Raw genomic sequence first — 18,322 nt, forward strand, 5'->3', positions numbered from 1 at the left:
AACGCCGTCCATATTAATCAAAAACTAACTTTCTTCAAAGAAGAACTCGCTTGTCTGTTTCTGAAGTTTCTATATTATTCAAATGAATTCATAATTGTTTTTTCAATTTGCCACATTATCTCTCAATATTGGCTCCACTTCATGTAAAGCAGAGCTTTCATCCTCAACCCCAGCAACAGCTCAGTTCAGTGTACTGTTTCCCTTGCTCCAAAGCCAGCTTGCTGCTTTTTAGATAAGGTAATTTTCCTAAATTTGCTGGATATTAGTTAGCTAGCTGGCTAACCAACACCAGCTAGATAAGGAAAGCAAATTGGCTTTAGTATTTAATTTTCAAGCAACTAACATCCTCCAAGATGTCCATATTAGCTGATAAATGATCTTGAACCCAACTTTTAGTTAGTTCTCTGTTTTGTAGAGTTTATGATTTAGCTAGCTGGCTACCAAGTTGACCAAGCTACCAAAAATCAGCACTCATTAGCTAAACAACTGCTTCTTACTTGAAGAAAGGCTACATTTTAAATGAGTTGGTCAGTTGGCAGTGTTGCTAACCTTTTGGCTTACTATTTGCTACTAAATTTCGTTTCTTACTAAATTGATTACAATTTTAACGGACATACTTATCGGCTAATTCAGAAAAAACCTTATCATTAGAGATGCACCACATTATTTTTTGAGACCAAGTATGTTTCTTAGTACTTATCGATATTGATATCATACTGAGTCACCTACTTAGAATGAAGTAGGTACTGTAAATGAGTGCAGTGTACCTTAACAGCTAAATCATTAAAAGCCAGCTGATTCTAAATGAAGTGCATTAGCTAGCTATGCTACATTAGTTAGCTTGGATCGAGTAGCGCTGCAGTGGAGAAGAACGGGTTTAGTTCCACATCAGAAAAGCTGTAAGTAAGGTATGTTTCATAGTTTTGATCCTCATCTGTCTCTTTCAGCAGCAGCACAATGACAGCAGGAATCACAGCCAAAGCTAATGCATCTGAGGAGCTCATGCTTTCAGTTTGACGTCTTGTTGGAGTCTTCTGATTGGCTGGTTGAGCTGTAGCTGAATGTCCTCTAAAGCCAGAGTACTGAGCGAACCCACTGAGAAACTGAGCTACAGCAGCTTTGGTAGCTATTAAAAACAATCAGTAAAGTATACGGTCTCTCTACAGCCTAATTTATAAAGACAATTTAGAGAATCACTGTATTACTGTTTATACCTCACAGTTCTATTCAGAAAAACAGAGTAAAGTCGCCAATATCAGATATCGGACCATTACCTGATACCAGTATCGATATCAAAGCATTCCTACTTATAACGCCAACTTATAGCATGTGATGTTCAAAGAAGGAACCTTTTATTTTTTAAAATACAGATTCTTTGATGCTTGTTTTTTTTATTGTCACCTCAGCAACAGTAATCAGCACAAAATCATTAACTATATGTACCTAATGTAATTTGCACGGAAATGTCAGATACAACCTTATAACTCTAAGCCCACGTAGTGCTTCTCTGCAATGGGCTTGAACCCTGATCTCCCACACGGTGAATGAGACATGTAAGCTCATAAACAAGTAACCTGTAAAAATCATAACTTTACTGATCGTAACTTTTTTTTTGCTATTTGCTTAAAGAAGACATTCGATTTCTACACACAGCCAAAAAGTGTCTGAATGTGCTACACATCCAGTCATATGCACACTGTTTTCAAAATAATTCTCACTTCTCATATTGTTATCATGATATCCAAGAGCTTCATGGAACATTGCATTTAATGTCCATATTGTGCAGCCGTAGTCTGTAGTGATTGACATGTTGATAGGTGAATCAGGTGTATCAGATTAGACTAAGCAGTCTTCTGGATGTTTTGCTACAATCCTAAATTACAGCATGCTTAATCTGATTGGCGCATCATATAAGCCATAAACAGTCATAGCCAGATGTGTTACTGATGTGTTTAAGTCCCTGGTTATAATGTTGGATAAATCCCCTGCTTTCCACTCAGGACAGATGGATTTAGTATGGAATGCTCTTTTAATGGAGCACTCTTTTCTCCGCTGAGCAGATCAGCAGCTGGCTGAGTCCCAGTAAGTCAGTCGTTGTAGTCTCCTTTTTTGAAGACACAATATTTCCGCTGATACTTGACTGAATGTATATGTACATTTATGCAGGGGGAAAAAATAAATCAGACTCATGTGATTTGGCCAAATTTAATATTACAGTACAATTAAAAATTCAGACAGTTTTGGTTTGTTAACAGTACAGTGTATTTACACCGATGAGCCAAATGAGTTGGTCCTCAGCAGGCCCCCAAATCAGCTCCCGACCCATTGAGGCCTCTGAAGGTGCTCTGCAGTATAAGACATAAGTTGCAGGTGCTTTAAGTCCTGTAAGTTGTGAGGTGAAGCCGTGACAAATCACACATTTCCAGCACATCCCACAAATCCTTGACCAGACTTTGGAGGCCAAGACAACACCTTCAACTCTTCGTCACGTTCCTCAAACCATGCAGTGTGGCAGCGTGCATTATTCTGCTGAAAGAGGCCACTACCATCATATATATATATATATATATATATATATATATACACACACACACACACTTTGAAAGTTTTGTCACAGAAACACACACCTCTCCTTACAGAGAAAGACCCCCAGCCTTAAAACAGATAAGAAAGATGGCACCACTGATCACCCTGAGTTCAGAGGCTAATGGAACCTCACCAATCCCTTTGCAAACACTCTTAGTAAACAGTAACAGTAAAGCCCGAGAAGGCAGACTGAGTTATGACCTTTGGAAATCCACCCCCCCACACCCCCCCAAACACACACACACACACACACACACACACACACACTTTTCACCTCCACTTGAGCAAGGACATCTGACTTAAGGAACAGATTTCACCAGATAACCAGTCCAACTTAATGAACCCTCACAACACCCCTTCTTGGGCAAACAGCCATCATAAATTCTTTGCACCTTTTCCAAGAGCAAATCGAATGAATCTCCTTTCTTAAGCCAACTGCGAAAACAACTCTGTGTTAAAATAGCAATGTGTACGTTGAATAGCCTTCCCTTGCTGTGTTTGTTTTCAGGTTCTGTCCATTCTTTTTGAAAGTCTGATTGGCCATTTCTAGACCGTTGCTAAGTCTGAAAGCACAGTTTAAGAATTAGGGACAGAAGTAAACAAACACTGACTGCAAGCCATCACAGCAGTCCGCCTCAGCGGCCCAGCGTGAGGCTGCGGCCTGACTTCACCAGCCAACCAGCCTGACTTTACCAGAGGTCGACACCGCCGTCTAGGTTCGGTCAGATGTGATGCTATCTGATTTCACCTCTTTGGCCGCCTCACCATTGATTCCTGGACCCTTCTCAACAGGGTATGCACATGCCCCAAGGGTCACCCACACTGCTGCTCTATGTGATTCAGTCTTGGCTGTGTTACTGTCCCCCCTTTTGTACCTACTTGTAGTTTTACGCTAGTGTTAACATTCTGTTCTGCGTGCTGCTCAAACGCCATAAAATAACCATTTTGAGTCTCTTTTGAGTTTATAAGGTAAATTTCATATCTGTTTTCTCTGCATACATGTTAATCTTACCTTTAGTGCCTATATACCTTAGTAATTCATCATTTAGTGCTTATATACCTTATAAATGATCCTTCATTGAAGTTATCACTTGTGGTTCTGTGTATGTTATTATCACTATTCGATCAAAATAGATCACTGTCCACAGGAGAACCTGACTTGAAATACACCTAGTTATTTATGGTGAGTGGGAAAACAGGTGAGCTAAGTGGCCTTTTCCCGCTACACCCACTTATATCATGTCCATGGTATGTCTCAGACATCAAAATCTGGCTGAGAAAATGTACTCACACCATCCGATGAAGAGAAAGACCCATTTCCGGAGCTTGTCGGTGGAGTAGGTCATCACGATGGCTGTGTGTAGGTAACAGCCCTCCACGAACATCCAGAAAAAATTGGTCACCACAAAGTAATTGTAGATGGTCGTTATGAGGCGACACCAGGGCTTGAAAGAAGCGAGAGAAAGAGGTACAGACATTAAAGTCCCTAACAGGATGGATTTCAGCCTATTTGATCTGCAGAAATCACATCTAAGACTTTTCTGCTATTACTATGATAAAGGTGCAAAATATCACGTCTACTGCAATATCAAAGGCCCAGAAAATCATTACAATCGGGCCTTTAATTAATGAAGTCCCAGTTCTTACTATCTGATGAAGGTGCTGTAAAGTTGAAAAGCACACAGCATGTGTTCTGAAAATGAAGTTTCAACATCAATCTGTTCTCATCTAGTAACTAGCTCAATACTGTATTGACCTGAAACCATATGAAAGTGTAAAACTGTATGGCTGATACGGCCCTAAATGTCTTCTGAGCGTCTCACATTACCGTCTTTTGTGGACACCAATTAAATCTGCATCCAAGTGCATCCAATCAGAGTAAAGTGGGTGGGGAGGGGAGGGGCCTATGATATAGACACACCCACATTCAAAAGCACCTGTGTACCTGAAGAGCTTAAGTATTCTAGAGGTTGTGATTTTTGTTTTTTTATTTTGTTAGACAGCGGCGCAGCACGTGTTGAAAAAAAATATTTTGTGTATCTGAGTCAAACCAATCTGTGTAGAATTTATAATATATATTAGAGCTCAGTACAATTCTGATATTGCTGCTGGACAGTCCAGCAAGCAAGCACGCCTACAAGAGTCACTGTCTCACCCCTGCAGTAGGTGAAAACACCTACACTGAAACACGTTGTGGGCATACAAAAAAGATAAAACGTGTTCTTAATAACGAGTGCAGTAACGCAGCAGTGAGCGCTGTTTATTTGAGCTCTGTGTCTGACTGTGTTGTAAATATTCACTTTGCAGTATAAGCAGTGTTATTTAGCATGATTTCACTCTTTCAGGTGAGGATAAAGGCAACAAACAGTAGCACATGACTTGTACATGAAGTGCACCGGAATGGAAACTAGGATAGTATTTTGATGTGTCAATCACTGTTTTCAGAATTATTTTTTCACCAGTGTAACGTCAGCATCTCAGAAGATATAATACCAGAGCCAGTTTATGAGGAGCCTGGCCACTTCCCACGGTGTAGAGGGCGCCTGCGAGTGAGTCCTCAATAAATGGGGGTAAATAGAGCTAAACAGCTAAAAATTAAAAGTTAAAACAGTTTCTAATCACTCGCCCAGAACTTTCCTTTACTTTTGGAGAGTAGACGGATGTATTTCACTAAAAAAGCAGAGAAAACTCACCTGTATGTTTCCTTTTTCTGCAGCAAATGGGTTTTGTCCAGTACAACGCTAGCATTACTGCTACTGACTGTTGATTGGTTAGCGTTATTGCTACTGATCACTGATTGGTTGGCGACTGGAGCAGCTCATTGGAGTTATTGAATTAAACTCCTATAACTCGAGTCTAAAAGCTCTTAAAAATATAACAGCAGTGTTAAAGTGTTTTATGCTGTTCTGTGTTCAGGAAATGAATGTATTATTTTATATTAAAAATGTTTCAGCATTTATAAACTATTTAACTCAAATGCTCCATCTTAACCCATTCATTTTGGACTCACTTGGGAGCGCCCTCTAGCGTTTGAGAAACCTAGAAGACAAGTTTTCTGATAATGCCAGCACCATTAGCCTATATGCTAGCAGCTAGACGAATAACAGTCCTAGTATCTACTAAGCCTTACAGAGCTTATAGAGCTACATAAATCAGTCTTCTTGGATTTATCTATGACATAGCAGTGGATACAGCATGTCAGAATTATGAAATAAATCCATGGAGAGCATAGATTTTAGTCTTTTTTATTATTTTTATCAGAATTAATTATCATTATTATCATTATTATTATTATTATTATTATTATAGTAGTATGACAGAAAATGTGTGTATTTACTGACAAAAAGCCGCTTTCCACTGCTTGTGATGCTACCTTATATACCACAGACTCCTGCTTGACACAAACACCACTTTAACAATATCGTTAAGAAAATATAAAAAAAACTAATCGAATCTTGAATCTTGCGTATCGGTACATTCCTAGTTGGTACCGCCGGAGTCTGTTAGTGTTATTGCTGACCAAGGAACACTACGCTAGAGGACATGTAGGACTTTGCAAGTGTGATACCACTCACGATTACATGTAGATCTTCAGTGAGCTGACAGTACAATTAATCAGTGTGAGCTGCATCTTAAAGCTGGTAAGACTGTAATGAAGCGTTAAACAGATACAGTTACTGCAGGACAGATTTTTGACAGACAGCGTTAGTGAGAAGCGAGGACAGGGTTTGGTGCAGACGCGCTGAGACGAGGAGGAAAGTATAACAGGCTTCAGAACGTTAACACACCTCGTTCCTCTCGTGGATATTGTGGTCGATCAGCTGCAACAGAAACCACATCACGTTCCTCAGAATGAAGGTGGTGATTAAATTCCAGTGAATTACGTTCCGAAGGCACCTGATGCTCCTGGAATCAATGGGAAAAACACACACGCACCGTTTTAGATTACATGAGGACGTCGATTTGTCCTTTTGCATTTCTAAGCTGAATTAAATGCATAATTATATGAATACATCATGGAAGACAAACATGCAAGAACAAACCAAATGTTCTGGAGCAGGCCTAGTGTACGTGGTTCACAGGGTCTTATGCTGCTTCAGGGATAATCAATTATACATTAGCTACTCAGAAACTACTAAACCTTGTACAGTAGAGAACAAAAGTCAGAGACCATCCTTCATTTATTTAATCAGTGGAGTTCATTAATGAACTTAATGAAGTTATTCATTTTTTAGCATCAGAAAAAAAGGAGAAAACAAATATTACACATAAGTATGTCCACCCTTTGCTTATATTCCAGCTTCCATCTGCAGACACACCTCCAAAGTTCAGTCTTAGAAGCTGGTTGATCATTTTCTGAAGTAATCAAACACATTCAGTGGTGTTGAGGTCTGGACTCTGGGGTGGTCAGTCCATTGTTCAGCTTCTTTGTTTGATGTGTCCGTCTTCTTTTCTCAGTGAGGTTCTTCTTGATCAGCTACACATCCTTTCAGACCCACAGCGCTGAGTCGTCTCCTCACAGTGGAAGGATGGACAGAAACATCTGTGGATGTTTTCAGATCTGAAGCAGCTTGATTTTCTCCTCTCTCTCAGAGATGAAAGCTTTAAGTGCTGTTTATCTGATGGGGGCAGTTTTGGGGTCGACCAGGTCTTCCAGGTGGTTGTTAGGAGACACATTTTTTTTGTATTATTTTTTTAAACTTATTTTTCTTTGACTTCCTCCTTCTTTCTGCAAGTGGATTATCTTATGGTCTCCTCAGAAATATCATGTGGTAAATAAATGGCACTTAACAAATAAATGCACGTAACGGACGTTTTACCTGCCTATAAATGAGGGTGATCTCTGACTTCTGATCTCTGACGTCTACACTCATTTCCCTGTATACAGTCAATAACAACAAGCCTGAACTGTGTTTTTTTTTTTCAGATTTATCTGATGTTTTGAATGTTTGTCACCATGAAGGTTCTGCAGCTTCATCGCTTTGACTGCTAAATGACCTGACCTTGACATCATGCAGTTCATTGTAAAGTTTGAAGAAGAAGCCCAGGACAAGAGTTCAGGTCACTGAAAGGTTACTGTCTCCTAGCCTATGACTCATTTGTAATATCAGCTCCATTTTATGAGTCCTCACCTTGTCTGACCACCATCAAATGTCAGCCTATTGAGTATGTCACTAACTACAGCTATCTTGGGTCAAGTTGAAGTGGGACCGGTGTGCTGAATGTAATAATAGAAAAGCTGGTTCCTTTCATTTTAAACTTACGTAAGACGTTCTACAGAGCTTTTACTGAAACTGCCTTGAGCTTTTGTATTAGTTGGTCTGAAAATTCAGAAAAAAAAGCAACCACAGCAAGCTAATTACAGGGCGTCCACATCACCAGTTTAGAAGATATTATTAAGTCTAGGCTTCTTAACAAATCAGTGGAAATCATTTCTGCTCTGAGGCACTTCCCACTGCTTTGAGCTGCTACCTTCTTCAGGCCACTCAATTACTGAACAAATCTAAGAATGTCTGTAGATATTGCCTTGACCTTTTCTGTCCTGTAGATCTGGATGTAGAAAGAGTAGGAAGGGTCATCTCTGAATGTAAAAATCAATTAATTAAGTAAATAATTCCGATTCTCAAATCTGAGCCGTATTTAAAGCTGTTATATACTCAGTAAACATACAGAATTCAGTTGTGAGGTAGGTGTATTAGTGCACTAAATCACTAAAGACGTGCTGTGAATGGATTGTTTTGCTGCTCACACGGACCACCGAGTGAACTGATGAAGTAAGAATACAGTTTTGTTAAAAATTCTGTGTTAGTGGGGCTAAAATGTTAATCGTTTTTATATGAGAATCACAGTTGGAAAGAGTGCAAATTTCAAACGGCAAGAGCTGCAATTTTAATTATAGCCTATGTCAGGGGTCGGCAACTTGAGGCTTCGGAGCCGCATGCGGCTCTTTTACTGTCCTTTTGCAGCTCCACAGCAGAATCAGATTTTAAAGTAAAAATAATCCTCCTTTACAGTAAAATAAAGCTCTGCTGGTCGCTCAACACAGTTTAACAATAAATGGTCTTAAACTCTGGAGTTAATGTAGAACTGCTTATTCACCCTTTAACCCTGAAGGTTGGTGCGCAGACTGCTGGTCACCATAGCAACGCAACAAGAAACTGACAAACACAAAAAGTTGCGAAAAGTCAGCTTCTCATTTGAATTTTTAAGTTCCACCTTAAATGGTGCCTGAGGCAACAGAATGTAACCTCTACACAATTTAAGACGGAACAGGAAAATTTGAACAAGAAGCTGGTGAATGAGAAGCGACTTCAGCCTCGTAAAAAGTCGAACGTTGAGAGACATTTTACAAGAAATTATTCTACTTCTGAGGAAAAGTTTCCTGACTGAGATGCGAGAAAAGTGGCTACAGCTGACCTAAAGCTTAAAGCCGATCAAAGTAAGTCTGTGCTTTCGTTTATATTAAGTTTTTAGCATATACTAGTACTTTAGCACATACTGAGACATATTTACAGCCAAGATGGTAAAATGGACATATAATATTGTGGCTCCCAAGGTGGTTAGAATTTTGTTGAAAGACACTTCAACTTAACATTTGGGTTCCCGACCCCTGGTCTATATGATAGTTTTAAGAAGTTTTAAATGGAGTAGTAGTAGAGCTGGACAGCAGTAGTAGAGCTAGACAATATGACAATATTTATCGTATTGTGATAAATGACAATATGTCACAATGTGCATTTCTTGAAATCACTCCCCAACTGCATGTTTAATTAAAAAGAGAGCATAGTTAGTCCTGTTTAATTTAATTTAGTGCAGCACAGTGCGTGAAATGTTGAATACAAGTAACTGGATTCATAGTTTTTGATAGTATTTTAAAATATGGCCCTACTTTGTATGTTCTAACTCACCAGATGTCAGAAAAATAAATATTGTGATATCATTTATTCCTGAATTATTGTGATATTACATCACCCGCCTCTAATAGTACTGGGCCTCAAGCCTGCAAAAATGGTAACGCTGGTCTTCCTGGCTAAAAAGGCCTAAAGCTTCTTTACAATAATAATAATACCCTTATTTAAATTGCAATTGCAATGTTAGTCAGAAGAATCACAGTTAGATATTTTCCACAAATCGTTCAGCCCTAATTGTTTGGCTTTGGACTGAAGTGTTTACTAAATGATTCACTGTAAAACTGCAATATAAAAAGTAAAGAATATGTTACTTAAATGTCTTACATGTTCAGATATCCATGTTTTTGTTAGATCTGCTTCAAACAGTGTTAAACGTAGTGTGGGAAAACAACTGGGCAGCACAGTTAGCTTGATGCTAACACAGCGCAGGAAATTGCATTGAGATGATAGTAGCAGGAAATCAGCAGTATTGCTGAGGTGGTAATTTGGTGAGCAACAACTATGGAAGGATTTTATTTTTAAATAGTGCTATCTTATAATATTTTCATTATCATATTATCAGTTCATGAAACGATTGCAATATACAGTGATGGGTGACTAAAACGACAGCAAACTCTACATTCTTTGGTGGAGAAATCATTTATTGTGGTTATTATTAATTCTAACAAACATTTTATTAAAAATGTGTGTATTTGATCATATTTTATGTTGTCACAGTTTAAGAGCAATAAGTCACCCGAGGCCCTACATTACAGTCATTTTACCTGTTATATGATCACAGTGAGGCCTGGCCTCTTGGGGCTTATTGCTTTAGTTTACCTGTAACTTGATGATATGATGGTGTTGTGCTTAGTTGTTAGACCTGTACTGAGAAATGTTACTGAAAAACAGCTGCTCTATCAGGGAAAGTGAAGTTTCTAAGTAAGTTTTCAGTCTGCACTGATTCTGGGTCTGGAAATCCAGCCTTGCGGGTTTAATTATGCTGTTATATCGCTTGTTTGCATTTCTCAGTAGAAATGTGCTCAAGTGGTGGAGACACTTTTCACATAAGTTTTGGAGAGTATTTCGAGGGCAGCGGCGTCCTTCCTTCTCGGAATTGAAAAACTGATTTGGGCGTCTTAAAAGGATCCAGACATATGATTTCAGACATAATGGTGCTTTTTTTCTTGCAGAGCCGGTAGCTGTTCATTACGCCCAATCAGCCTGCATGACCACACTCAACATTAGCCAAATGCACTCCTCGTATTTGGAACATTTTGAGAAAGACAGAGTCCATTTTGCAAAATAATGTAGTATATCCTGGTTAATGTGTCTATATTAGAGTTATTGAATGGATTTAAGCATTTAAGAACATTGTGAACATATCCTAACAGCAGGAACTGGAATATATTCGTGTGACGAGTCAACAAATAATAATAAAATGGGCTGGAAAACCTTCATCTTTGGACATATGATGGGTTTACCTTAAACAGAGGAAAAGAACAAAGGCCACAACGAGAGCTCCCACAGATATGCAGTGTCCAAGGTAGTTGATGATGAGGGCGATCTTGTAGTGCATCGGGTACTTCCTCTGTAAAGACAACAGTGAACATAAAGGTCACTACATAACAGAACACTTCATAAGACGGCCATGTCCGCTGTATGGCCACGACTAGTCCACTCCCTGCAACCGAGGGTAATTCACTGTTCTGGTACTTCATTGCTACAATACTTATTACTTAAAGGTATGGATCTCTAAAACAGACTGAGCTGAGGCTTGAACTTTATGAAGACATCAGTTCAGCCTTTGCAGTAAAATATCGTTGAAATGTAGAACTGCACTTTTGGCCCATATAGTTTGGCCCACAGAGTAAGTCACAATAAATCTTATATTTCAGCGATGCGCCCATAAAGCAGATAACAGTTATTGAGGAAAGCGATTCGACTTGCTTTAATCAAAACAGAATGCAATGATTTGCAAATCTCATAGACCCATATTTCATTCACAGTAGAACATAGAACACATATCAGATGTTGAAAGTGAGACATTTTACCATTTCATGAAAAATATTAACTCATTTAGAACTTGATGGCAGCAATGCATATCAAAAAAGCTGGGATGGGGCGACAAAAGGCTGGAAAAGTAAGTGGTACTAACAAGAAAACAGCTGGAGGAGCAATTTGCAACTAACTCACATGACCGAGTATAAAAAGAGCATTTTAGAGAGTTTCTCAGAAGCAAAGACAGGCCGAGGTTCACCGATCTGCAAAAAACTGCATCTACAAAATTGTGGAACAATTTCAGAAAAATGTTCCTCAATGTAAAATTGCAAAGACTTTGGATATCCCACCATCTACAGTACATAATATCATCAGAAGATTCAGAGAGTCTGGAGAAATCCCTGTACGCAAGGGACAAGGCAGATGGTCAATATTGGATTCTTGTGATCTTTGGGTCCTCAGGTGGCTCTGTATTAAAAACAGGCATGATTCTGTACTGGAAATCACTGCATGGACTCAGGAACACTTCCAGAAATCATTGTCTGTGAACACAGTTCGCTGTGCAATCCATAAATGCAAGTGAAAGCTGTATCATGCAAAGAAGAAGCCATATATAAACAGGATCCAGAAACGCCGCCATCTTCTCTGGGCCCAAGCTCATTTAAAATGGACTGAGGCGAAGTGGAAAAGTGTCCTGTGGACAGATGAATCAAAATTTGCAATTCTTCTGGAAATAATGGACACTGCATCCTCCAGAGTAAAGACCTCCCAGCTTGAAATTACCACACAGTTCAAAAGCCAGCATCCATGATAGTATTTGGGACCATTAATGTAAATATCTTTAAAATGCAGAACTACACTTTTGGCCTATATAGTTTGCCCCACAGAGTAAGTTAAAAGGTTCAATAAATCTGATATTTTAGTGATGTGCCCATAAAGCGGCTAACAGTTGCTGAGGGAAGCGATTCAACTGGCTTTAATTAAATAAAAAATGAATGAAATCATTAACTTCAACAGTGCACAGCAGTTCAGAGTTTGAAAATGTCAGAATCAAACACAGAAATACTACATTCACTCTAAATTAAGCAGATACATGTTTTTACTATGTTCAAATTACTTTCAAGTTATAAAATATTTTTTTTTATTATTATTTTTAGCAGCTGCAGTTAAACCATCCTGAAATCCGGGGTGGGGCTGCCGCACCCTCAGCACCTCCACTTCCTGCATCCCTGCTTGAGTTTATGGTGGTATATTTTATGCCAGGGAAAAACACTGATCAAGTGACAAAAGCCAGCAGTGAACCTCACACTTGCACTCACTGTTAGCCACATTACCATTTTTCATCAAAGGATCTATTTAAGGAAACATACCCATTAAAAAAAGACAGAACCGCTCTCTAACGCCTGTTTAATAGAAGAGTTCTCGCTGCTCATGATGTTGACAGGACTTTTTAAATACATAACAGCTGCTGTGACTTTTGGGATGTGTGTAAAAACTCTGTGGGTATGAAAACCTCAGAACAAGCATCATTTAAAACAAGACGTACATAAAGCTGCATCATGTATGTTTTCGGGATTTGCAGACCTCTCGAATTCCATGCATGTAACTGCACACAGCGTGTGGAAGAACGTTTTATGTGGGATGTGGATGAATCTGATATCTGCAAGTGGGAAGAGAATTCAAAGAGAACTCAGTCTAAACTTGGTAAAGGAGCGTCTCTGAGGATGTGAGTGAATTATCTACTATTGTCATCACATCTTCATCAGTATAATGTTGAAAAATCATTTTTCAGATCTTTTGAGATCGAAACATCAAGCTGAACCTCTTTATGAGTCTGTATGTGTGTGACGTTACTATGTAAAGACATACAGCGTGGTGTGAAAAACTCCCGACCCGACGCCTCTGACTTTTAAATGATTATTTCAGGCTTTAGAGGGCGACTCACAGCAGCACACTCAACATATTTTAGCCTGTTTACATTCTCCTCACTCAGTACTGAGACTTCAGCTTTAAAAACTTACATAGTGCAGCTTTAACACTGCTACCAGTTGGACATCACTGCGAGTGGCAGACTGGCTTTCCAATATCAACATTACAAGGCTCAGTAAAATGAGTAAATTAGAACCACATGTATAAATCATAAGAGTGACACTTTAACTAATGGTGAAGATACAAATGACAAGGTAATCTCTGTTTAATGGGGACCAACAAACATCAGAATAATTGGAAAGTTAGAATAGAAAGTTATTACACTGAAGCAGAAAATGCTGCGGAACTGCTATGATTCATAACATATTCACTCATCATCCATATAACAGTTTCATAACTGTGACAAGTTCTATAGAAACATGAATCAGTCATTTATTTTTAGCTAATTGTGATCTAAAAGGCTGCATGAGCGAGGGATAAGAAACAATGGTATGTATTATAATACTAGTATGGAATGGAGAAAGAGCGTATATTTGAGGAGTGTCAGTAAAAATCTACATCAACTAAATTTTCCCATGATGAAAACTCTGTATAACTCAATACGTGGATAAAAGGATAAAACTTTAACCCGCAGCTACAGTAAGATAATTAGGAGCGAGCTGATGTACTGCACTGTACGCCAGTTAGCACTTTTAGCCTAAAGCAGGTTTAACTGTTGTAACAAACTGATGATTCATTCTGTTTTCTTAGCGCTCTCATCTAATCGAAGCGGAGCAAAAACGGCTCTGTTAACGCGAACCACCTCTGGCAGTGTCCTTCATCCAAGACACATCCCACATCACAGCCGTCTAGCTCTCCTGATCAGAACTCAGAACCGTGCCCCAGTGCGTTCCTCGGCTGTGCGCGGTGAGGAGCCAAGGCTCAAGGTGGTCTTAAGAGTTTACATTTAGAAAAATAAGCACTTTTCTAAACACTTCTAATAAACACATCACAGATTAAGGCAGTCCAGCAAAAATAAATAAATTAATTAATTAATTAAAAATTATAAGGCAACATTGTAGCCCTATTTTATTATATTAAATTGTACTGTCACTTTATTAAAATAATCATTTGCAATGAACCACATTTTTTCTTATATGTTCAAATTTGAAGAAGGATTTGGTTCCATTTGTAAAGCTGTGCCTTTTGTTGGACAAAATACGCTTAATCAGAATGTATTATTACTTCCAATAATTTTTCCAATAATAATCATTTATCATGAGTTTAATTTTTAAATGAAGTTTTAGTCAAAAAAATGCTGTCCCAGGTTTTCATCTCACTACCGAAACACAGTTTTAGTCTGTAGGTGGGGCCTTATTTTAGCCATGCCCCTGCATTTAAGAGCACAGAGTGAGGCTGCATGCCTGTCCCTCATGGCCACATGGTGAGCAGTTAGATCCCATTGATTTGAAGTAAATGTGTCCCAAAGTCTGAAAATCAGTGTGGAACATTAAGAATCGTCATATTTTCTGCAGTTAAGTAGTTTGTTGTGCTTTCACGAAAAATATGATGATTTTCTGTCTGAACAGTTGTTCAAAGCCGTGTTTGCTGGTCACGTACTGGCTGCGTTTTAGAGCTCAAAATGAGCTAAAACTCTCACCTAACTTATGCTACATCCATGCGCTAACAACAGGTTAGCTGTCCATTAGACAATGGGCCTCATTCACCAACCGTTCTTAAGATGAAATTTCTTCTTAAAACCCACTTACGCAGTACTCTGACATTCACCGATGTTTTCAGTCACTACTGAAACATGTGGTAAAGTTTGGGTAATGTTATGATAGTTTTGGTAGAGTCAAAATGGAATGTTAAATAATTAATAATTGTTATAAAACAATTTTCTTTTAAATTCTAGGTTGAACTATTTAACTATTAACTATTTTTACTATTTAAAAGCTCTATTTGAACTACAGTCTGTACTGACTATAGTCTCAAAGGGAATACATGTCTGGGGACAACTTGCTGAATAACACAAGGAAATTAAGCCACCTAGTGAAACACTATCATCAGCTAATGGAACTGTTTTTCTTTTGTAAGAGGTAATGCTTGTTTTTACTGCATGTGATGTGTTCTAAACACACTCAATGCACACCTACATGCTTAATTGGAGGTTTCTGGGGGAACGTTTCACCCTAACATATGCTACATCCATGTGCTAACCACAGGCTAGTTGTCTACTAGACAATAGGCCTCATTCACCAACCGTTCTTAAGAAGCTATTTCTTCTTAAAACCGACTGGTTTTCAGGAAGACTCTGACATTCAGCAGTGTTTCCTGGTTTGGGATTTGTTTTTAGGTAAGAACAGAATCTACACACACTCAAGAGCACAAAGGTGTGAACGGTTCAGCGCTTTAAGAACACGTCATGAATCTGACGTAGACTTTCTCTTTCTCAAGAACACATTTGAGAACAAACTTAGGAAGATAGTGGACAATGAGGCCCATTGTTGATGACCGCACTATCGACACCTACTTTGAGCCCCAAGTTTGTTTCACACTAATAAGTCATTCCCCTGTTCCCACCCACATTTAGCCCAAAATTTGTCATGGTTGCCCGCAGATGTTCTCATTATAAGATCATGTCTGGCCCCACGAGACCATATTGGCCACAGTCGCAGAGACACAGGAACAGCGCATGAGCAGCTGGGCTTCAGGCTGGAACTACGGATGGTTTGAAGGGTTAAACTAGGAAAATGTGTTAACAGCTTTAATAAACAGTGATAATAATTACAGTAGTCAATAATTTAACGTGTTTATGTGTTAATAATGCGTCACCATTGGCAACAGTAGTTAATAATATTCAGATGCCTGCAAATAAACAATAAAAAGGTCACCTTCAGGGCTTTCTCATATTGTGATGAAACAGCACGCACCTTTTCTTCTAAAATGGGTTCGCAGCTGGAGTAGTTGATCTTGAAAGCCCATGTTCCGTTCTCCAGGCACTCTCTGTACGCGCTCCCTGCACGGAAAACCAAAGCACAATTCAGCATGTTATGTTTATCCAAGTGAAAAAAAATCCATTCTTTCAGGACAAAAAAGCAAAAAAGAACCCCCACCCCCCCGGCATATCTCTGAAAAACACGCTGTACCCAGAGTCCGAGAACACACGCTGGAATTTCGTACGCTCCCTAAATACGGCACAGGAGCTACAAGACGGCAATGTTGAACAGCACGTCTGTTCATGTTCAGAATGTGTGTTTATGGGCACAGTAATGAAATGAAGTGCAGCAGATCATCACGGCCAACACCAATTTCAACCTGATAAACTCCTAAGCTGCATTACATTACAGCAGGATTTAGTGTTTTCGTTTTCCCTCCCACTGATTTTTATGGAGACACTCACGGTCCTGCATGGAGCACTGTGGAGGTGGCAGCGGAGCGAAGAAGGTGAGGCATAAAGGTTTTGGAACTACATGCAATAAGAATACTATACGCAACAAGAACTGTCAAAGTAAAAATCTGAAATTTGAATATTCGTCAAATTCAGTTTGTCAAGTGTATAAAATTTCCATTTGAATGTTTAAAGCCTCTGCTGTGGCTCGTACTGTGTTTCAGGCCAGGAGTTGTGCTTTCAACTGGAGTAAAAACATTTTTTTAAGACAATGTGCTCCCTTAAGCCATGAGTGGCCAGCGATTAAAATCAAGCATTCCCAAAAGCTCACAGCCTGATTAACCAGTTAAAAAAGGTAAACAAGGTGCATAATCCCATTTTTCAGGCCAGTGACATCACATTCTAGGCCAGTGATATCATGTTCCAAACCAGTGTCATCACATTCCAGGCCGGTGATATCATATTGCAGGCCCGTGACATCACATTCTAGGCCAGTGACGTCACATTCCAGGCCTGTGATATCATGTTCCAAACCAGTGTCATCACATTCCAGGCCGGTGATATCATATTGCAGGCCCGTGACATCACATTCTAGGCCAGTGACATCACATTCCAGGCCTGTGATATCATGTTCCAAGCCAATGACATTCCGTTCAATCTAGGCCAGTGACACCACATTACAGGCCAATGACATCACATTCCAGGCCAGTGATGTCATGTTCCAGGCCAGTGATATCATATTGCAGGCCAGTGACATCACATTCCAGGCCAGTGATATCATATTGCAGGCCAGTGACATCACATTCCAGGCCAGTGATATCATGTTCCAAGCCAATGACATTCCGTTCAAGGCTAGTGACATCACAATCTAGGCCAGTGATATCATGTTCCAGGCCAGTGACATTACATTCTAGGCCAGTGATATCATGTTCCAGGCCAGTGACATCACAATCTAGGCCAGTGATATCATGTTCCAGGCCAGTGATATCCTATTGAAGGCCAGTGATATCACATTCTAAGCCAGTGATGTCATGTTCCAGGCCAGTAACATCACAGTGATGTCATTTCTGAGCCCAGCTGACGGACACACAAATCCACCAGTTCCACACGGTGAGAGGCAGATGACGTGTATCTCAGCCCCTCTTCATAGGCTCATAACTCCAGGTGTGAGTCTCGTATGATCTCGTGATAAGATGGAATGGAAAGGGCGACTCTACAGATTCAGGAAGTGTTTAAACTGGATTTCTGTGCTGGATCATCACAAAGATACAGACACAGATATAGAAACATCATATTTGATGCGTGGAAAAGTTCATGCACCCCAGAGGACTGACTTCTCAGCGTCTTGTAGGGTTAGTGCGTCTTATTTGTATCTGATAAACGAGCATCCAGTGTTCACCAGGGTCTTTAACTGTAGCTTTTAATTGCAATGAGAAATGATTAGGGTCAAGGATAAGCGGATTTAGAACTCAACATCAATACTTCTGTGTTATCAGACTTTAACAGGAGGAAGTTCCTGGCTAGTAATTCAAAAAAAAGCCTAAAG

At 39.4% G+C, this 18,322-nt stretch overlaps 1 protein-coding gene across 2 annotated transcripts in view; it reads right to left on the reverse strand.

The window, feature by feature from the left end:
• The window catches only part of LOC118826726 (corticotropin-releasing factor receptor 2), a 178,005-nt gene that overhangs the window by 47,130 nt on the left and 112,553 nt on the right, over positions 1 to 18,322 (reverse strand). For both annotated transcript variants that reach the window (XM_036597775.1, XM_036597776.1), the window contains 4 exons: positions 16,319 to 16,404; positions 10,961 to 11,067; positions 6,375 to 6,492; positions 3,878 to 4,031 (listed from right to left, as the gene is read on the reverse strand). In XM_036597775.1, the coding sequence (XP_036453668.1) occupies positions 3,878 to 4,031; positions 6,375 to 6,492; positions 10,961 to 11,067; positions 16,319 to 16,404 (465 nt within the window). The remainder of the gene's footprint in view (positions 1 to 3,877; positions 4,032 to 6,374; positions 6,493 to 10,960; positions 11,068 to 16,318; positions 16,405 to 18,322) is intronic.

Source organism: Colossoma macropomum, unplaced genomic scaffold (assembly GCF_904425465.1).
Source record: "Colossoma macropomum unplaced genomic scaffold, Colossoma_macropomum, whole genome shotgun sequence".
Lineage (NCBI taxonomy): Eukaryota > Metazoa > Chordata > Actinopteri > Characiformes > Serrasalmidae > Colossoma > Colossoma macropomum.